General features: G+C 36.7%; 3 protein-coding genes across 3 annotated transcripts; 1 reads left to right on the top strand and 2 right to left on the bottom strand.

Annotated features, from left to right (window-relative positions):
- Positions 1-450: 450 nt before the first annotated feature.
- LOC117618025 (alkaline/neutral invertase A, mitochondrial-like) lies at positions 451-4,241 on the bottom strand. Its single transcript, XM_034347673.1, has 6 exons — positions 3,450-4,241; positions 2,532-2,697; positions 2,066-2,277; positions 1,413-1,906; positions 1,240-1,288; positions 451-1,087 (listed from the first exon to the last, which is right to left on the bottom strand). Exons 1-6 carry the CDS (start codon positions 4,239-4,241, stop codon positions 761-763), a joined length of 2,040 nt encoding a protein of 679 aa, XP_034203564.1. The 3' UTR covers positions 451-760.
- Positions 4,242-7,282: 3,041 nt separating this feature from the next.
- Positions 7,283-10,951, top strand: LOC117618497 (gibberellin 2-beta-dioxygenase 2-like). The gene is made up of 3 exons (XM_034348097.1): positions 7,283-7,918; positions 8,986-9,349; positions 10,451-10,951. The coding sequence occupies exons 1-3, from the start codon at positions 7,539-7,541 to the stop codon at positions 10,718-10,720; spliced, it is 1,014 nt and encodes a 337-aa protein (XP_034203988.1). The 5' UTR covers positions 7,283-7,538; the 3' UTR covers positions 10,721-10,951.
- Positions 10,952-11,779: 828 nt separating this feature from the next.
- On the bottom strand, positions 11,780-15,938 carry LOC117618091 (alkaline/neutral invertase A, mitochondrial-like). The gene is made up of 6 exons (XM_034347739.1): positions 14,779-15,938; positions 13,861-14,026; positions 13,395-13,606; positions 12,742-13,235; positions 12,569-12,617; positions 11,780-12,416 (listed from the first exon to the last, which is right to left on the bottom strand). The coding sequence occupies exons 1-6, from the start codon at positions 15,571-15,573 to the stop codon at positions 12,090-12,092; spliced, it is 2,043 nt and encodes a 680-aa protein (XP_034203630.1). The 5' UTR covers positions 15,574-15,938; the 3' UTR covers positions 11,780-12,089.
- Between the last annotated feature and the right edge of the window lie 6,888 nt (positions 15,939-22,826).

Below are 22,826 nucleotides of genomic sequence, written 5' to 3'. Positions count from 1 at the left end.
CTTCAAAAGGGTGAGAGAGACTTGCTAATTCTGTGACTGTGGATGAGAGAGACATGCTAATTCTGGGTGCATACATATATACAAGCGGTCACGTGATGTGTGCTAAACGAGAAAGACATACCTAGTTCGGGTGCATACAACTGGTCATGTGATGTGTGTTAGAACTTAGATGTAAGACTAATGTGGTATTGTCCCTACACAACACACAGAATGTGCTCCCCAACTGCTTCCTGCAACTTAGCTTAAGGCGCGAGAAGGTGTCTCTGTGTAACGTGCTATATACACACAAACCTGCAATGCCTTTCAGCAAAACGACTCATTTTCCGGAAATCTTTTTTTATTTTTATTTTTCTCTATTTTGCTTGGATACGATCATACGATTCAAGACAAAATTCAAGTTTAAAGTTGAATAATCTTGAACTCGGACAAACCTGATTTCGATCCACAAAATGAAATAAGAAAAGCAATTTGTTAAATCGTGTAAACAGCGTACATGATACATGGAATTGTTGGGCCATAAAAAGATAGGCTATATGGGCTAAAAAGGCTCTCCTAAAACTCTGCCTTTCAACCACAAATCAATCTGTACTTTCAATCAATGTTCTACAGAATATGTATTTTACACAAGCTGGCTGTCAGAGAAATTCTAATGCCTTTTCTTGTTTTAGACCAAGTCACCACCAAATCATCTGGTATGGTTTTATTAATTACCCTCACCACTGTGCCAAGAATCCCTATGAGCATAAAGAGATCCTTCTCGCTAAACCGCAATCTGAGATTTTGCAGCTAAGCGCGAACACTTCTTTCGACCGGTTTTGGTGAGTGCACAAACACAAGTCTCCAGAAGTTCATAATCCTCCTCCCACAACAACAACGATGCCTTCTCAGGGTTCTCCAACAGCATCTTTGAGGTTAGGTAACCAGCAATCGTCCACGTCTGGAAAAGCCGGGATTGCTTGCCTATAAATCTCCCACTTTTAGTGTCGTAATATTCAGGCCACTGATCCGCAGAAAGCCTCTTCTCTGCCAAATCCACTGCCTTTTGTGCTAACTCGGTCCTCCCCATCTTGATGCAAGCCAAGGTGAACTGAAATAATAACAGAGGACAGTTACAGAAATCAGATAATCTGGTTGCGGAATATGGTAATAATAACTCTCCCAATTGTCTGGATCCCTTCCACAAAAAGAACCCAATAGAAAGGGGGACAATCCAAAGAAACTCGTTGAATGAATCAATACCTGCCATAGGAGTGTTGGCCAAGACCCACCATTATGATATGACCATGGCCTACAAGTGAAGACAATCAGTGCATAAGTAAAAATTTCAACCGGGAGAAAAAGCTAGCATCTAGTCAGGAAATTTGCAGAACAATGTGGTAGTAATAAAGAAAATAAAATTTAGAGAGCCTCACGTATTCTTTGGGTCACCACCAGTAATTATTCGCCATTCTTCATACTCCAGAGCAGGGTAACAAATTTTAAGGGGCATTTGAGCCACGAAATCATCCCATTTGGCTTCAATCAAATTTAAAATACCCTCATTCTGTTTGTGGGTACCCAGAGATGATACAATAGACCAAAGATTTCCAAGTGTGAAGAACCTAAAATCCATATGAGCAGGTTGTAGATTGCCAATGAGGTAACCACCTTCCTCAGGAATCCAATCAACTAACCAAGATGGAATTTGATCTGGATAGATATTGAACTTGTTGACAGCATCTGTAGAATATTCCTCTGTCTTGTAACGATAAATCTCGTTGATCTTCTTCATATCCACCCAATAATATTCTCTCATATGAAATGAGAGTGCACTAAGTCGGTTATTGATTGCAGCCACCAAATCTTTTGTGCCATCATTGACAATGAGCATTTCACGGGAGCATCTTAGAGCTGAATAGAACAGCGCCTGTAAAATCAGATTTGTTAAGTAAATAAAACCAAAGGCAATAAGAAGCAAGAAAGATAATGGGACAAATAAGGAGGCAAACACAGGGCAGCATCCAGCTAGGAGCCTAGGATATGACATGTACAAAGGCACTACACATTTTTAAATTTTCCAACTTACTTGGATTTCAAGAGGGTGTCCATGAATACCCATCCGTCTATCAATCATACAGGAACCATCAGTGACTAACAGGGTAGGAAACATGTCAAATCCATTTTTTAAACACAGATTAAGGACCAGCCTTATGCCTGTCTGGAAATCTACCCTTTCTTGTAATGCATAATCACCAGTGATCTTTCCATAAGCTCTCAACAAGATGATCCACCACAACCCTGTCAAAGTAGTTAAAATAAAAATCAAACACTATTTATGCCTATTCTAAGATTGTAATGTCCATATGCTCTCCTAAAACTATACCATGAAAGATTGTTTATTGAACATCAAGAATGCAGCACTTAGCCCAACCCAAAATGAAAAGAAAACAGAAAAAGATATGCAGCAGTTGAGCAGCTATAGGGAAACTCTAATAAAACTGAACTAGTACTTCAAATATGACACAGCGACCAGCAAAATACAATTAGATTACCTGAATCAACAGGTGCAACACGGCCAATGGCTGATTCACCAAAATCAGGATCTAAAACTTCCTCAAATGCTCCATTCATCCCATCAAGAGGTACAGTCTTAACTTTAAAGCTTGCCGGCATCAACCCTTGCCCAGGGCTGTGGCAGTCAACCGTCTTCTCCCAGCTCTAACAAAAGACCAAAACAAAGTTAATTAGATGAGATGTCAAAAAAATGTGCCAATGCTCAATGAGGAATCAAATTTACCAAAACATATTTCAACAGCATGCCAATTTCTGTTCTTACATCACCATAGAGGTATCGATTAAAGTAACAAACTGTTAAAATTTCCTATACAAGGAAAGCAAGGGACAATGAAAAAAAATCTCAGAATCAACAACTCTAGCAACAAAGTTGAATTAACATTGGTTCAAGAATTTTTTTCTGGGAAAAGAACAATTTATAGCATTATCATATTAACATGACTGAAAGTTGTTTATAAGACCTAGTGTGAACGTGTAGCTCACCAACAACAAATAACTTAGTATTGTCATCGGCGATTTTCAAGGAAAACAGAAATACCTATATAATCAGATAAGTGGCTTCAATGACTCCAGAATCATTTGGTGATCCCATTTTGTAAAATACCTTTGTACTTTTAAATGCTTTGTTGAACATTAAATTCTGACATTTTAAAAAGAACCATTTCTTGTAGTTTTATTAGAGATCCTACATCATCAACTGTGTTAAAAGTACTAAGTTCTTTTAATGCTCCAATTGTGGATAAAAAGTATGATATTACTTAGAAATAGAATTTTTAAACAGTAAACCATATGATCCACATGAGAAATGTAAATTCCACCAACCAATTACATTCAGAAACTAGAGAAGCTAATGACAACATAACATTATGTGAAACTGTTAGAAATCATGACATTACCTGTAACTGCAAAGTGTGAAGCAGAAAATTCTTGACAATATCAGCTTCTCCATTGAGCAAGAAAGCGAGTGCCGATGGGACAAAGTCTCGAATGAAGACCTGATCGTAATTGAGCGGTGTCTTGTCAGCCGGATCAGTAGCAGCAAGAGTTCCCACTGGATTCCCACAATAACTAACAACTGAATCCCGAAGCAAGCTCCAGGCTTCCTTTTCAATATCAGACAGCTCTCTCTCATCCTTGGTGTCATTCAAACCCTTGGAATTACCTATATTCACATTTACATTTGAGCCATTAACCTCTACCCTAGACTCTTCTTCTCTAACTACATCACCATGATCTGTCTCAATCTTCTCTATCACCAAAGGTTTCACATTCAACCCACCTTGAATATAAATACTTTCGAAGGAGGTCTTCCCATTAACCTGAGTTTCCACCGAGGTCGAATGGTTCCTAATATCGGACGCTACATTTGGGATGACTAAAATACCCCTTCTACTACTACTAGTATTACCAACACGACTAGTCGTCTTGCAAACCCTAGTCTGACCCCAATTCGAATCGGAAACACTAAAAACCCTCCGATTCGGAATTACACCTATGTACCCCACAATCTGAGAATTACAGCTACGTTTTTGACGTCTCGATTGTAATTTCGACAAATTATGAGTGACTATATCGTTCAATTTTGGCTGCGGTGAACCGAAAACTGAAGAACTTCTGGAGCCATAGCCCATGAGAATTCTACAGCATGGCCTCATGGTATAGATTCCAATACAATTGCTACTACTCATTCTATGTATATTACACTGATCAATTAATCACCTAATTTTTTTTCCTTTTTCTTTATAAAAAAAAGCAACTTTGTTCTAATATTCAGGCTCTGTTAATCTCGGAAAAATTAGAAAAACAGAGAAAAGATTGAGTTTATATATATACAGAAGAATTATTATAACAAAATTATACAGAGATTTCAAATTTGAACGTAAATGGAAACAGAAGAGAACGTTACTTACAGTTGATCTGAGCCAAAAGTTTGAATGAATGCGAGAGAGAGAGAGAGAGAGAGAGAGAGAGAGAGAGAGAGAGTGCGTCTGAAGCAATTTGCAGATGAGGAAGGCGGAGGTTTTATAAGCACGGAAAAGGTGAAAGTCAGTTGGATGGAAATATAAAAATGGAGGTTGTGTGGCTGTTAACTACATTAATAGCCCTGCACGTGTGGCTTTTAAAAAAAACATTTTCCACACACGACTTTTTTAAATCAATCAATAATATATACACACATATACAATCAGAGTGAATAATGATGAATATGATACCTTGTATGATTCAGTTAATGTATCTCTTCCATACCGAATAATAAAATTGCCAGTTGCAAAAACATCAATATCTTGTCGAGAACGACTGCAAATCAAAAGATGAAGATGGTTTTTGAGGCACAACTTCATGCGTACACAGATTACATTATTTTATATTGATTATAAAAAAAAAGGCATTTAAAATATATAAGTATAATAACAAGGCGTGAAATCAACAATATCCATATATCACATCAAACACGAAAATAAATAATAACTTGAAGAAGAGTCGGATTGAGACATCAACTTGGTCTTTGCCTTCGAACTATTGAAGTAAGAGCATGTGTGGGTCTGACGATTGCATGGGAATGCAAATTAACACTGCTTCTGCTGCATAGAGGTCAACAACAACTACCATTGTTATTTCAAAAGCATATCCATATTTGTTCAGAAATTAAAGCTCCTGTCGAATCATCTACCATATCTAATTATTCATAGATCACTGATAACTGTTGATTGATTATGACCATATTTATAACAGTTGACTGAATCTAAATCTTATGATGCAACTCATCAATCAATTTTAATAAAAAAAAATATTATGCTCTGACGTGGCTTGATCAGAAACGTTTTGTACGTAGAATACTTTTTTGATTGTGTATAGTGATTTTATTTTTATTTTTTCTAAATAAGAAACCTTTTAACCTTGTAATGTGCATATTGTGGTGGCCACATATCGAGTTATATAAAGATTTTTTGATGCTTCATGCTAATTAACCTGTCTAGATACAGGGGAGAAAACGACTTCCCATCATGTTAATCTTACTCACCATAGAAAAGCTAGAATCAACTTTTAACAAAATCAAAAGATTCATTCCCTTAATCTAATTAAAACTTTTCTATCAAGTATGTAAGAAGGCAGCCACTGTAATTAACCCGAGCGTTTTGCACTATCAAGTGTTGCAATCTTATTATAGAAACTAATGATAAAGAACATCATTCTAATTTAGATTGGAATGTAAAATAGTAAGTAATAAAACCAATTAAATAATCCGATAAGTTGAAATATAATCTAAGGGCCAGTTTGGCATTGTTGTGCTGTGAAAATAATCGCTGTTAGATTTACTATGAGAGAAAGTAGTTTGGCGTTTGGTAAACTTTTTGTTAAAAGTGTGGTTGGTATTGATTCCCGCATAATAATAAAAATGATTGCCGCATATCATTAAACTCAGCGTCTCTTCAAAACTGATTTGTGCATAATCAGAAAATGAAAGCACCTCAATTGCTGTTTTTCCTTATAGCTTTCTCTCACAACAATTTTTAACAATAAGTGATTTTCTCATAGTTTACCAAATGGGCTGGACTTTCTAAATTTTTTTAAAAATCACTTATCACCCCAAATAAACAGTGCCAAATGGGTACTAAAAATGTCAAATTCTAAACCATTTAAAATTCCTAATCAACCACTCAATTGGTCGTCCTCACTTCCCCTAAATTCTAAGGATGAACGTTAATATTCCATCGATTTGGGCATGGCCAAGACTTGATGAATCATGAGGATGCCTTGAACCTAGGTCGAAAAGCCAGAAAGAATTACATGTCGTGGTCAATTAAAGATGGTGTTAAGAACAATCCAAAATGGACCAACACTAATGTCTAGTATTGTCTTTATCACGATTAGACATAGTATGGATGGATGGATGGAAAAATATGGGAGCTGAAGTCGGTACCTTGGGATAAGAGTTGTTGCCCAACAAAAGGTTACAATAAGTATTGTTCTTTTTTATTTTATTACTTTTTTAGCCAAAAAAGGTTAAAAATTTAGATGATTACAATACGTGGAATGTCATGCTTGTTTCCTTCGAAACATGCACCCACCCAAACCCAAGCTTGATATGAAGTCGACACACATTGGTAGATGTTCAGCAATTATAGAGGCATGCCAAAGTGTGGTAAATGTTGTCAACAAATTACAATAAAAAGAAGAAAATAATAAGAGATTTGACCACATGCACACTAGACTATATAGTAAGCAATCTGAAACCACCCACTACCAATTACTTTACTTCAAATGTATGACAGTTGGATTTGTTCGAACGGGATGAAAGAGAAAGGATATAGGTTGAGGAATGTTTCAAGAATTTCCAAGATACCAAAGTTGTAATCCAATTTCACTTTCTTTCAATCTCGTCATATTATACTCATACATCATGAATTTGAGCATCAACAAATTTGGGTTGCATATTACTCATACACACGTAGGGATTTTTCTTTGTAGCTTCCTTTTGGGATGAAATACTCATACACACGTCTTTCTAACATATGCTAGCATCACCCAATAAAGCTAGTGAGATGATTCAATAGGAAAAGAGCAGAAAACCAAGTCAAGGAAAGAGTGCACAATTAAGTCAACCTTCTCGTGTGACAGAAATTTGCTAGTTGTACTTCACCCAAAAACAAGTCGACGATTCCTGAATCCCCAAGTAACCCTTTTCTTTAATCCCAACCGCTTACATAGATTCTCTCTCTCTCTCTCTCTCTCTCTCTCTCTCTCAGCCCATAAATACCCCATCAAATATCACTGCCCCTCCAAACTCTCCCCCTACAACAAAACCCTCCTCTCAGCTCTCTCTCTCTCTCTCTCTCTTTTTGCACACACAAACCAAACGCTACACAAAGTGTAAGACAGCTATACTAGATTAGACGCCTCATCATCTTTCTCTTCTTAGTTTGTAACCCATATCTCTTAGATTATTAGATATTTGCAGCTCCAAATTAAGCAAATTTACAACCATGGTGGCAGCCTCTCCAAACCCAATTCACAATGAAAAGATCGAGGCCATTGAACTCCCCGTCATCGACCTTTCGGCCGAGAGGTCCCAAGTGAGGAATCTCATTGTCAAAGCTTGTGAGGACTACGGTTTCTTCAAAGTCATCAACCACGGCGTCCCTCAAGACATTGTAGCCAAACTGGAGGAGCAAAGCCTCAGCTTCTTTGCCAAAACAATGGCCGAGAAGCAAAGAGCCGGGCCAGCCATTCCCCTCGGTTATGGCTGCAAGACCATAGGCTTCAATGGTGATATGGGAGAGGTTGAATACCTTTTGTTCAACACAAACCCAATCTCCGTTGCTCAAAGATCCAAAACAATCTCAAATGAGCCTACCAAATTCAGGTACATCAATTATTTATTTCTTTACCTTTTTTTTTTTTGGTTCTTTTTGCATGTTTTAGTTTTATGCTTTTTTACCTCCTTGGGTTTTTCATTCCTTATGATGAAGGTACTTTTTAGCTAGAATATATTAAATGAAAGACGGTCGGGGGAAGGGGTAACAAATTTTGGTGTAGGGTTAGGGACATACTGTTCATTATTTACTAGGCATTCACTATTTTTTCCATCTTGGTTTTTTTCTACTTCTTTGAATTCATTTCAATTTCTTTGCTTGTTCTCGGTTGTTTTTATTTTTGAATGATTTCTTCTAGTGCATGTTAGTAGAAATTAAAATGAAAAATAACAAGAATATTAGTCATATCACTTTATGTATCAAAAGTGAGATTCATCGTATTTGTGGGCTCTGAAAATAAACACGAAGAAATGTAATAACCATTTTTCACGTGAATTGTTAAAATCGTACCAACTTTCAAAGGTCACATGGGAACTAATCTAGGAAGATGATTCTCTCCTGGATGATGGGATAAGCTGTCAATTAAATTGTAGAATTTGGAGAAAAAAACAAATAAATTTAGGATCTTTTAACACAAGCACATATTTCCCACACGCAATGTATACGGCGAGTGGGGGAGAGGAGAGCTGCATGTGTTTCTCCATTATTGAATTAGGAAATGAGAAGAGAGTGAAACCCGGTACAATACTGTTGCACTATTATAATATTGAAAATTGGGAAATCAGAATGACAAGTCAGAGGCAGAGGCAGAGGCAGAGGCAGTGGCAGTGGCAGTGGCACATCAAGAAACGTCTAATCATACCAAATAATAATAAAAAACTAAATTATTATCATTATTATAATTTTATTGTTGGGTTTTTGAAAGAGAAATATGAATTTTAAATGGGCCTAATAAGGAAACAGCTTCCAGAATAAGATGGAAGATGCCCCAGTCAGTTGCAATGACTTTATTATTATTTTAAAAAAACAGAAGAAAAAGAAAAATGGTCGGAGTCAGAGTTGTAAGTCTGCTTGCTGCTGATGAATTGAGTGGGTATTTTTGTGGTACATTTTACAGCTCTGCGGTGAGTGGGTATATTGAAGCAATGAAGGATTTGGCATGTGAGATTCTGGATTTGATTGGTGAGGGATTGTGGGTCCCAGACACATCAGTGTTCAGTAGGATGATCAGGGACGTCGAAAATGACTCCTTTTTCAGGCTCAATCACTACCCACATCATCTAAACAAGGACTGCAACAACAACATCAACAGTAGCTGCAGCAGCAAGGTTGGGTTTGGGGCGCATAATGACCCTCAGATCCTGACTCTCCTCAGATCCAACGACGTGGGTGGCCTCCAAATCTCTCCACAAGATGGGCTGTGGGTCCCTGCTCCTTCTGACCCCACTGCATTTTGGGTTAATGTGGGTGACCTGTTGCAGGTTGGTCTCTCTCTCTCTCTCTCTATTCATGTCCACATGGCGAAAATAATCATAACAATCTTATAAAGGATGGCTGGCAACTGAATATTGAATTGATTGAAAACTGACTGAGAATTGATTTGGGTAAATCACTGCCATTTTGACTGCATGTAAGCTTTTGTATTGATGGTGAAGTGGGGGCCCACCATATCAGTCCATAACCAATCAGAGTTAGTTGTGGGGCACGGGGGGGATTGATGACTAGACACTGGGATAATTGAATGACTAGCCAGCCAGATGGAACTGAAAAGTGGTTTTGTTTGTTGGTCAGTATGCCATTTATGGGCCGTTGGGTTGGGCAGCCTAGATTCTCTCTCTTCTCTCTCTCCAAATCCAAAGCTTTCTTCCTAAACTTCTCTGAGGAATATCATAACCACCTATTCAGTCAGTCATCAGTGCCATTTATCATGATATGTTCCCTTTGGTTGGGTCCTTGTTAAGGATACTTCTTCCTTTGAATATATGTGCTTGGAATTTGTCTATGTGATTCGGATTTCATACATCTCTCGTCACGTGATTAAAGATGCGATCGATATAGATATAATAAAAATATAAAATCCATTACAGTAAACTTTTTCCTCAATATAAAATAACGTAAAATCCTTGATCGTTGGTAACAATAAATTGACATTCCTCTAGTAGACAAATAGAAAGAAAAAAAGGTAGTCATAACGTCTTCCAAAGTAGCTAAAAGAACTTTAAAAGAAAATAAAAGATATGGTTGCCATAACTTCTTCAAGGGACACCCAGATGCAACCTAAGAAAGATGCTCATTTAAGGTAGTCATGTCTTGGGATAAAAGATACTTCCTTTTGGTCGGAGAAAAAAGAAACGAAAACAACTACTCATGCATAATTCGTTGTCGGAGAAAAAAGAAATGAAAACAACTACTCATACATAATTCAAACTTTTTTATTATTATTTTTTATATTGTGGAATTACATAATTGAAACCTTTTTTTCTTTTTTCTTTTTCACTATACAAAAATATATAATTGAGACTTCTCTAATTTTTTATTAATTAGTTGTGTTTTATCCAATAATTAATGTCCCTAATGTGAAGGCCATGACAAATGGAAGATTTGTGAGCGTGAGGCACAGAGCTTTAAACAACTCCTCCAACTCCAAGTCAAGAATGTCCATGGCATATTTTGCAACTCCACCCCTAAATGCATGCATCAATGCTCTTCCCGAAATGGTCACACCAGAGAAGCCTCGTCTCTACAAACCCTTCACTTGGGGTGAGTACAAGAACACTCTTTACTCTCTCCGCCTCGGCGACACTCGGCTTAACCTCTTCAGAGCCTCGACAAGCGATGAACTTGCTTCGTAAATTAAGGGGGCAGCAATGGAAAGTAAAAGAAAATAACATAAAGGCAGTGAAAATATGAAAGCAGCTTCTGGTCAAGTTGGTTTTTTCTTTTTCTTTTTTGGGTTTTTCGAGTTGCAGTTTTACCTAAAGTCTTTCATACTCAATAGTTGAAGTCATAGACTTTGTACTTAGAAATGGGAAAATGTCGTACTTAAATCATCAATGAAAACAAGAAAAGTTTTTCTCTTTAAATCTATAATCGTTATTTGGGTAAAATACTCAAATGCACCTCAAACTTATGCCTAGAACCCCACTAAAACAATGATTTGTGGACATCTTAGGTTTCTGAGGTGTGTGATTTATTTAAATTTTGTTGTGTTTTAAAAAAAGTCAAGCATCTTTCTTGGTGCAGTTGTCGAGAGAGGAAGAATTGTTGGTGTATGCACGGGGGACTCACTGTACAATCAATGGACCCCCCCGGTACGAGAGTCCAGCTCATGGCATAGATAGAATAATCTTTGGTAGTTGACCAACTATGAGACCCTTGGTCCTCCTCCTCCTACCTTCATTCATTCATTCATGGATGACGGAATAGAGGCAGACTGCGCCATAAGTTAACATACAAGTAATCTTCAAAAGGGTGAGAGAGACTTGCTAATTCTGTGACTGTGGATGAGAGAGACATGCTAATTCTGGGTGCATACATATATACAAGCGGTCACGTGATGTGTGCTAAACGAGAAAGACATACCTAGTTCGGGTGCATACAACTGGTCATGTGATGTGTGTTAGAACTTAGATGTAAGACTAATGTGGTATTGTCCCTACACAACACACAGAATGTGCTCCCCAACTGCTTCCTGCAACTTAGCTTAAGGCGCGAGAAGGTGTCTCTGTGTAACGTGCTATATACACACAAACCTGCAATGCCTTTCAGCAAAACGACTCATTTTCCGGAAATCTTTTTTTATTTTTATTTTTCTCTATTTTGCTTGGATACGATCATACGATTCAAGACAAAATTCAAGTTTAAAGTTGAATAATCTTGAACTCGGACAAACCTGATTTCGATCCACAAAATGAAATAAGAAAAGCAATTTGTTAAATCGTGTAAACAGCGTACATGATACATGGAATTGTTGGGCCATAAAAAGATAGGCTATATGGGCTAAAAAGGCTCTCCTAAAACTCTGCCTTTCAACCACAAATCAATCTGTACTTTCAATCAATGTTCTACAGAATATGTATTTTACACAAGCTGGCTGTCAGAGAAATTCTAATGCCTTTTCTTGTTTTAGACCAAGTCACCACCAAATCATCTGGTATGGTTTTATTAATTACCCTCACCACTGTGCCAAGAATCCCTATGAGCATAAAGAGATCCTTCTCGCTAAACCGCAATCTGAGATTTTGCAGCTAAGCGCGAACACTTCTTTCGACCGGTTTTGGTGAGTGCACAAACACAAGTCTCCAGAAGTTCATAATCCTCCTCCCACAACAACAACGATGCCTTCTCAGGGTTCTCCAACAGCATCTTTGAGGTTAGGTAACCAGCAATCGTCCACGTCTGGAAAAGCCGGGATTGCTTGCCTATAAATCTCCCACTTTTAGTGTCGTAATATTCAGGCCACTGATCCGCAGAAAGCCTCTTCTCTGCCAAATCCACTGCCTTTTGTGCTAACTCGGTCCTCCCCATCTTGATGCAAGCCAAGGTGAACTGAAATAATAACAGAGGACAGTTACAGAAATCAGATAATCTGGTTGCGGAATATGGTAATAATAACTCTCCCAATTGTCTGGATCCCTTCCACAAAAAGAACCCAATAGAAAGGGGGACAATCCAAAGAAACTCGTTGAATGAATCAATACCTGCCATAGGAGTGTTGGCCAAGACCCACCATTATGATATGACCATGGCCTACAAGTGAAGACAATCAGTGCATAAGTAAAAATTTCAACCGGGAGAAAAAGCTAGCATCTAGTCAGGAAATTTGCAGAACAATGTGGTAGTAATAAAGAAAATAAAATTTAGAGAGCCTCACGTATTCTTTGGGTCACCACCAGTAATTATTCGCCATTCTTCATACTCCAGAGCAGGGTAACAAATTTTAAGGGGCATTTGAGCCACGAAATCATCCCATTTGGCTTCAATCAAATTTAAAATACCCTCATTCTGTTTGTGGGTACCCAGAGATGATACAATAGACCAAAGATTTCCAAGTGTGAAGAACCTAAAATCCATATGAGCAGGTTGTAGATTGCCAATGAGGTAACCACCTTCCTCAGGAATCCAATCAACTAACCAAGATGGAATTTGATCTGGATAGATATTGAACTTGTTGACAGCATCTGTAGAATATTCCTCTGTCTTGTAACGATAAATCTCGTTGATCTTCTTCATATCCACCCAATAATATTCTCTCATATGAAATGAGAGTGCACTAAGTCGGTTATTGATTGCAGCCACCAAATCTTTTGTGCCATCATTGACAATGAGCATTTCACGGGAGCATCTTAGAGCTGAATAGAACAGCGCCTGTAAAATCAGATTTGTTAAGTAAATAAAACCAAAGGCAATAAGAAGCAAGAAAGATAATGGGACAAATAAGGAGGCAAACACAGGGCAGCATCCAGCTAGGAGCCTAGGATATGACATGTACAAAGGCACTACACATTTTTAAATTTTCCAACTTACTTGGATTTCAAGAGGGTGTCCATGAATACCCATCCGTCTATCAATCATACAGGAACCATCAGTGACTAACAGGGTAGGAAACATGTCAAATCCATTTTTTAAACACAGATTAAGGACCAGCCTTATGCCTGTCTGGAAATCTACCCTTTCTTGTAATGCATAATCACCAGTGATCTTTCCATAAGCTCTCAACAAGATGATCCACCACAACCCTGTCAAAGTAGTTAAAATAAAAATCAAACACTATTTATGCCTATTCTAAGATTGTAATGTCCATATGCTCTCCTAAAACTATACCATGAAAGATTGTTTATTGAACATCAAGAATGCAGCACTTAGCCCAACCCAAAATGAAAAGAAAACAGAAAAAGATATGCAGCAGTTGAGCAGCTATAGGGAAACTCTAATAAAACTGAACTAGTACTTCAAATATGACACAGCGACCAGCAAAATACAATTAGATTACCTGAATCAACAGGTGCAACACGGCCAATGGCTGATTCACCAAAATCAGGATCTAAAACTTCCTCAAATGCTCCATTCATCCCATCAAGAGGTACAGTCTTAACTTTAAAGCTTGCCGGCATCAACCCTTGCCCAGGGCTGTGGCAGTCAACCGTCTTCTCCCAGCTCTAACAAAAGACCAAAACAAAGTTAATTAGATGAGATGTCAAAAAAATGTGCCAATGCTCAATGAGGAATCAAATTTACCAAAACATATTTCAACAGCATGCCAATTTCTGTTCTTACATCACCATAGAGGTATCGATTAAAGTAACAAACTGTTAAAATTTCCTATACAAGGAAAGCAAGGGACAATGAAAAAAAATCTCAGAATCAACAACTCTAGCAACAAAGTTGAATTAACATTGGTTCAAGAATTTTTTTCTGGGAAAAGAACAATTTATAGCATTATCATATTAACATGACTGAAAGTTGTTTATAAGACCTAGTGTGAACGTGTAGCTCACCAACAACAAATAACTTAGTATTGTCATCGGCGATTTTCAAGGAAAACAGAAATACCTATATAATCAGATAAGTGGCTTCAATGACTCCAGAATCATTTGGTGATCCCATTTTGTAAAATACCTTTGTACTTTTAAATGCTTTGTTGAACATTAAATTCTGACATTTTAAAAAGAACCATTTCTTGTAGTTTTATTAGAGATCCTACATCATCAACTGTGTTAAAAGTACTAAGTTCTTTTAATGCTCCAATTGTGGATAAAAAGTATGATATTACTTAGAAATAGAATTTTTAAACAGTAAACCATATGATCCACATGAGAAATGTAAATTCCACCAACCAATTACATTCAGAAACTAGAGAAGCTAATGACAACATAACATTATGTGAAACTGTTAGAAATCATGACATTACCTGTAACTGCAAAGTGTGAAGCAGAAAATTCTTGACAATATCAGCTTCTCCATTGAGCAAGAAAGCGAGTGCCGATGGGACAAAGTCTCGAATGAAGACCTGATCGTAATTGAGCGGTGTCTTGTCAGCCGGATCAGTAGCAGCAAGAGTTCCCACTGGATTCCCACAATAACTAACAACTGAATCCCGAAGCAAGCTCCAGGCTTCCTTTTCAATATCAGACAGCTCTCTCTCATCCTTGGTGTCATTCAAACCCTTGGAATTACCTATATTCACATTTACATTTGAGCCATTAACCTCTACCCTAGACTCTTCTTCTCTAACTACATCACCATGATCTGTCTCAATCTTCTCTATCACCAAAGGTTTCACATTCAACCCACCTTGAATATAAATACTTTCGAAGGAGGTCTTCCCATTAACCTGAGTTTCCACCGAGGTCGAATGGTTCCTAATATCGGACGCTACATTTGGGATGACTAAAATACCCCTTCTACTACTACTAGTATTACCAACACGACTAGTCGTCTTGCAAACCCTAGTCTGACCCCAATTCGAATCGGAAACACTAAAAACCCTCCGATTCGGATCAATTACACCTATGTACCCCACAATCTGAGAATTACAGCTACGTTTTTGACGTCTCGATTGTAATTTCGACAAATTATGAGTGACTATATCGTTCAATTTTGGCTGCGGTGAACCGAAAACTGAAGAACTTCTGGAGCCATAGCCCATGAGAATTCTACAGCATGGCCTCATGGTATAGATTCCAATACAATTGCTACTACTCATTCTATGTATATTACACTGATCAATTAATCACCTAATTTTTTTTCCTTTTTCTTTATAAAAAAAAGCAACTTTGTTCTAATATTCAGGCTCTGTTAATCTCGGAAAAATTAGAAAAACAGAGAAAAGATTGAGTTTATATATATACAGAAGAATTATTATAACAAAATTATACAGAGATTTCAAATTTGAACGTAAATGGAAACAGAAGAGAACGTTACTTACAGTTGATCTGAGCCAAAAGTTTGAATGAATGCGAGAGAGAGAGAGTGCGTCTGAAGCAATTTGCAGATGAGGAAGGCGTGCTGAAGGCGGAGGTTTTATAAGCACGGAAAAGGTGAAAGTCAGTTGGATGGAAATATAAAAATGGAGGTTGTGTGGCTGTTAACTACATTAATAGCCCTGCACGTGATGGTCTATTGCGAAAAGGGGCCCAAAGGGGGATGTATAAGCAAGGGTAAAAGTGTCTTTCCGATGTTCATTTCTGAAATGGATCAGATTGTGGACCCACAGTGTTTCGGTCTTTAGAATTTAAAAAAATGTGCGGAAATCAATAAAGCGCGCGTTTGGGGGTTTTTTTATATTTTTGTACGACGTGGGGATCTGCGATTGACGGAGAAAAATCTATACGGAAACGCGTGCGAGGTTTGAGGTATTGACCAGATATCTTTTTTTGGTCAGAAATTGACCAGATATCTTCCTCAACAACCCCTGCACGTTAGCGTTTAAAACCTAACTTCATTTGGGCCAGGGAAATTGGGCTTAACATTAAAGATAGGTTGGGTTGTCATTGAATTAATCCAATTAGGCCTGCCTTGTACCATCTCTCTAATAAGGTTAACACTAAACAATACAAATATAAAGTTCAAATCATTCCACTCATGTATATATGAGTTGAAACCAAATTTGGACATCAATATATTGGCACTGTTTGTAGGAATCGAACCCACTACCACACGGTTAACATTGCAACTTATTAAAGGCTTCCCACTCAGACATGAGTATGGCAACCCCAGAATGAACAATATGAATGATTGTCCCAGACCACAGATAGAATCCCACCTTAATTGAGTTTATAACAAAACAAAATTCTTTCTTGAGAAAACAAAGTAGCACTTGTTGAATATTTATATGTGACGGCAATCTAACTGAAAAGGACTCCAGAACCATGAAAGTTTAATACGAAGTGTCAAATAAACACCATAACAAAGTCCTGCATGTTAACGTTAAAAATCCAACTTCAGTTTTGGGCCAAGGAAATTCGGGTTAGTTAAACTTGGTCAATGCCTCTGAAGATGGGTTGGGTTGTCATTGAATTCATCTAATTGGGCCTGCCTGAAATAACCTAATCATATCTTCCAATTGAAGAATGGAGCATGCTTGCTTTGCTGTGCTACTATTATAGAGGCACATATGAGAGAGAGAGAGAGAGAGAGAGAGAGAGTTTAAACTTTAACCCCTAATAAATAAGGCTTAAGCTAAGCAAACTTGGGAGTTGGTGGTTAAGATAAACTTGTATTTAAATAGTAAATCCACTCCCTAAGTAGAATTGTTAATTACTTTTTTTTAGTAAAAGAGGAATGTTCTTGATGTTGAACACCGTCATTGATGGCGTATAGATGAAGTGGTTCCACTAATTGCGTACATAAAATATATGATATATATATATATATATATATTGGTGGTGATGGAGGATCATGAATCAAACCCAGCTGCTTGACCCGTGTTTTACGTGTAAAATTATATATCAATGAATGACTAATAAAAATTATTTTTTAAACTTGAAATTCCAGTCAAGGCACTAGGTAGGCTGTCTAAAATTTAAATCAAATACTATTCTCATGTCCAACGATCCACTTGATGGGCAAATATATGGCGCCATCTGTGGCTGGTTTTAGTCCACACAGCGTACCGCGGGTTTTGACCCATCCTTGTATTTGTCGTTAAATCTAACCTTATTAGGCTTCACGTCATGCATTTATATCTTAATTAAGATTAAGAGTACTCATGCTTCTACCGACTAGCTCATAATGTAATGTATTGGTATCTCTCTTTTCGATATTGAAAGAAGTCACAAACTCGAACTTTTCTCTCTATCTAATTTTTATTTCATTTTTTATATTATGCTTTCACCAATCAATGCATGATATTGGCACGAAACAAGGATACTTAAAATTAAAAATTAAAACTAAAAGAGAGATATTAGAAGGCAAATAAGGTACTTCGGCAAGTATATGAAGTTGGAGGGTGCCCTATCAATGAATCATATGTCATTTAGTGTTCATGTGCGATTGTAAACTGTTGATTGGTATTTCAAAATCTTATATTTTATGGTTTCACATTTCTCATCTCATTCTTATATGCATGCACATAGATGGATATGGGTATGTGTGGCCATTGACATCCATGCTTTTCATTCAACTCTGTCCCTTTGAGACCAAGAAGAAATAATTAACGTAAGCAGAATCATCAATTTATGATTGAGATGTATAGGACGATAATTAAGATCAATTACGGAAATGCCATATTGAGAATCCCAACCCAATACTTGTAGCTAGGAAAGCTATTGCTCGCATTCATTTACCCAATTCAGGAAAATACATAGCATGTTCAAGGATTAATTAATGGTGTTCATGACGTAACAAAAGTTTGTACTAAATTTATAGGCCAGGTGATTAAGAATAAGAATATATATAGATAGATCATGCTATAGCTCCACCTTAATCACAAGCTAGCCACTCAGTGTTAGTCACGCATCTAATTCTAATATGGTTTTGGTTTAGGTATAGGTTTAAGTACACCTTTCAATCATATCTATGCTTCCAATTTGAATTCACTAATTCCATTTCTATGGTTATAATAATTTCAACACATTCACTATATTTGGATTGCCTTTCGGTTTCAACACATTCTCTCGAGAGTTGATAAGGTGTGGTGGACTAATTTCTACTAAATGGGGTGAACTTTCTAAAATTTACCGATAAAGTTGTAATTTTTGAAAAAGTTGCACCGGACTGAAGCTCATCTTAATTAGAAGGCTAGAAAAAGGAAAGGATAAGGACAAAATGGATTAAGAAGTTTATCAGCTCAATTAATCTGGACAATAAACGTCACACATTTTTGTAGTTCCTAATGAAATTTGCTTCCTTAATTATATCATCAATGTAATCACGGCCCCCGAACCAAACTGGATAAGCACAATGAATCAATGACATAATATTCCAAATACGTATACTAAACCCTAATAGTATATATGTTTTTAATAACTTAAAAGTGGAACCCTAACAGGAGCACTCAGTTTATACATTACGGGTAGGAAAGATCTTCTATACATTTCAAGACATGAAATTAACTGGAAAGACATGACACAATCAATAGCTAGCTATCCCATCATCTCTTGAGAAAATTTGTGGCTGTGAGGGCCTTTGACGAACCTAAAGTTGGAGCAGCAGACATAGATTATATAGGAACCTCGCTTTCAACACAAAGCTTCACGCAATTGATCATCAACGATGAGACATTTTAAAAGGGAAAGGGAATGGAAAGAAATGAGAGAAAAGTGCTCAAAGATGGCATGTGTTTTATGGCATGTACATTTTTTTTTGGGGTCGATTGATTGATGTGTGTAATAATTGGGGGTTGAGGTGGTCCAAGTGTTTTAGTACTACGAAAAGAAATACATGTGGGCTCGTCTCTAAGCACACGGCTCCGGAAATTATGAAATTATGTCTGTGAATCTGCGATTATTATTATTATCATTATAAAGTATATCTCATAATAAGCAAACATGTGTGGCCCTAAATGTTCTCTAATTGAGGAAGTACAATGGCTGCTTTATTGGACGGTCTTGATTAACCAGTGATTTTGTTTGCATCATGAACTAGAGAGTAGCTATAACTTAAAATCTCGAAGGACAAAGTGATTAATTGTATCAAACCCGCCTTTTAGATTAGAGCTCACAAAACTTGATAGTTTTAATCGTTTTTATGTATACGTAGAATGTTACGATTTTATACTAGTAAGAAATAGTTTGGGTATAATTTCCTATCATGACGTGAACATTGGTGTTTAAAAACAATTATATTTCAAGGTTAATGCATATATTGACGGCTATTAGCAAAATATTATATGCTAATTAATTAACTGACTAATAAAATTAGTGTATGCATGCATGGCACTGTACAGATTATAGGCTCGGCTTTTGGGATTGCTTGATTATTTTATTGATCAGTCATGTGAAGAAGAATACTGCGTTGCTGAAGCTACAAAATCTCAAAGACTTGCTGAAATCAAAGCATTTGTTGCTCTCATCAGTCCGCCCTATAACAGTTTCCTTGTACCAAACTGTCATGCATCCATCGTAACTCAGAACTCATCATCCACAGTTTGGCCTAATTAGCATACCGTACCTCCACTTTTCAGCAGATAGCCTAACAGCTAGATTCTACAAGCTAGGCCTAGGGATTAATATGCTATATTTTTGGATATAATTAGATGAATACTATTTGTCTCCTTCCTCGGGAAAAAAAAAACTTCTCTTTTCTACAAATCACGATTTGATACACGTGCAAAAATAATTCATATAAAAATATAATAAAAAAACTTATACACACGTGTCAAATTACCATTGACAACAACGTAAGAGCTCCTATAAGAAAAAAAGGAGTATTTTCCTAACCGGATTTACTATTCTTTCGTCCTTGAGAGAGCTATGTCTAAATGAGATACTCATATTGATTTCTAGGTCCGTTCATGGTTTAGCTTGTCATGCATGACTGCAAGTGGTCTAATGATTTGAATCATCTTTTTTTTTTTATTTTTTTAGTTCATTTAAAAGTTCTCTACAAAACCATCAAAACTATAGATCTGTTCACTATTTGATTATCATCATTTTTTTTTTGGTCATCATACCCTTCTTCATCTTTGACCCCAAAAAAAAAAAAAGACAAACTCTTCTTCATCTACTTATTCAATCAATTTCAATTTGTTTACTTTTTTTTTGTTGTTGATAATTTGTACTTACTTGTAATTTGGAAAAGTCATGAATTCGAGAATCAGAGAATCATAATGTATTAGGAAATGCATGAGGAATCGAAAATCATTATAATTTCAATACCAGCATAAGAGAAGTCAGAAATCATAATAATTCTAACCCCATTATAAGTAAATAAATAGATATCAACTCATATCCCAACAACTGATGTAATAACATTTCATTTTTGTATATAAACTCATTATTAAGTATATTTTCTTCTTTTTCTTGCTAATAGTTAGAGAGGAGGAGGGGAATGCAAACTCACACGCACTTTATAATTCAGATTTCAAACTTAGCACTGGTTAGATAGAGACAAAACTTTTTACCACTATACTAGTAGAGCGTCGGCAATTCGTTAATCATAAATGTGATTGCCGGAAAAAATTGAGCCGAGATGGGATATCTTTTTGTTCTTATAAAAATGAATATCTGTTTCTAAGGTTTTGTATAATGAAATCACATGTACATATTTGGTTTATGTGGATTATATACATTCGATAGCCAACAGATACCCACCCCCGCGATAAGGTTTAGTCAAGATGCCACGCAAGCCACAATTGGTCCCACTTCTTGACTCAGAAGTCGTTATGTAGGAGATGGTCTACTCTCGAAAGGAAAGGGAGAGGGCGGGACCCACTCATAGAAGCTGTGCATTGAATTAAAAAGTTGAAAAATTGGAAATCAACGTGGCGGAAAGATAAGTCTTCAACACCATTTCTGATTGTGGAGTCCAGTTGTACATTCAATCCATCTTAATTACAGCATTTAGTATATTTATTGATGGTTGGGTTTGGATTAGATTCGACTCCGAGTCTAAGCCTCTTGTTATTAGTTTTACTCGTCTAGGTGAGATTTGTAATAAGTTCAATCTCAGCACATCAAACCATAGTTAGATTTTTTATTTATTTTAATTAAAATAATTCAATTCAATCCTACTCGTCAAATGTGGCTTTAGCGTATACATATGGTAGATGATATAAAGCTATACATACCATACATGAAATGTGTACGTATAGTCATACGGTGGACTTAATTTTATAGGGCAGGTTCAAGGCTTGCGGCTGTCAGTGCTTCTGTCCAGGAAGCCTAGCTATTAGCCAAGCAATAAGAGCACCCTACCTGCCTTTTACATATGTTACAAGTGGAAGCTCCTCAACACCTTTCGCTCACCGGGACCACTGTGGTGGCTTCCCTTATGGGCACGCGGCCTACAAAGATTCCCCGCCGCCATACCCCCCTCTCTCTCTCTCTCTCTCTCTCTCTATGTAGTCTACCATTCCATCACGTTTTATTTCCACATTTTTCTCACCTTTGCACGTGCCGACCTACATATTTTTATCCCTCAAATAACGATTTATTTTTTGTTTTTAAACAATACAAATTATTATTCATCGATAATGAAAGGAACTAAAAATTAGTGTTATTTATGCGTTTCTAAAATTATCTGAAAAGAAGTATTGTGGGTCTTTTGTATCTCAAAACGAGTTTAAAATTAACGTATGAAACAAATCCTAATTCTAGAACCCTAAAAAAGTAAACAAAAGCTAAAACACAAGATTACCCATCTGAAGATTTGGATTATATGGGTACACGTCACCCACCATCTGTGATTTGTCTTGCTAAATGGGTTCTAATTAAGCATCTTGTCATGTCCGTACGACGGTAAACAAAAAAGAAAGGAAGCTTTGGAAACGTACGTTTGGGTTGGGTGGGCTTGATGGCTTTAGAACAAGATAAAGCTCTCGATTATTTTTTTTATTAAAGTGTGGAAAGTTGTCCTCAATGGGTAGCTTAAGTTACAAGTCCACAAATCCCACAAGGACACGTATAGAAATAGAAAATCATTGCGAATTACCTTTTTGCAATCTAGAAACTTGAGGGGACTTGAACCTGGTTCAGGCCCCGTGGACAAGGCTTTCAAAAGTATTGCACTAACTTAATTAATTACATTTATATAATTAACAGTTTAATAAGGACGTGTAAGTAAAGATGGTGAAACCAATTATGCACATCATTTTTCTTATATTATATTTTAAAAATGTCTCATCAAACATACTTCTATAATGCAATCACTGGTTGAACAAGGGAAGAAAAAGACAATGAATCGTTTCAATTTCAAAGAATTTTGAGATTGGGAGAAGAAGAAAAAAATTAAGAGAGAGAGAAGAAAATTAAAATAAATTAAATTAAATCTGAAATTACAAATTTCCTCACTCAAAAA

This window comes from Prunus dulcis, chromosome 1 (genome assembly GCF_902201215.1).
Source record: "Prunus dulcis chromosome 1, ALMONDv2, whole genome shotgun sequence".
NCBI lineage: Eukaryota > Viridiplantae > Streptophyta > Magnoliopsida > Rosales > Rosaceae > Prunus > Prunus dulcis.
Note: the sequence above shows the minus strand (reverse complement) of the source record. Positions and strands in the feature narration are given on the sequence as shown.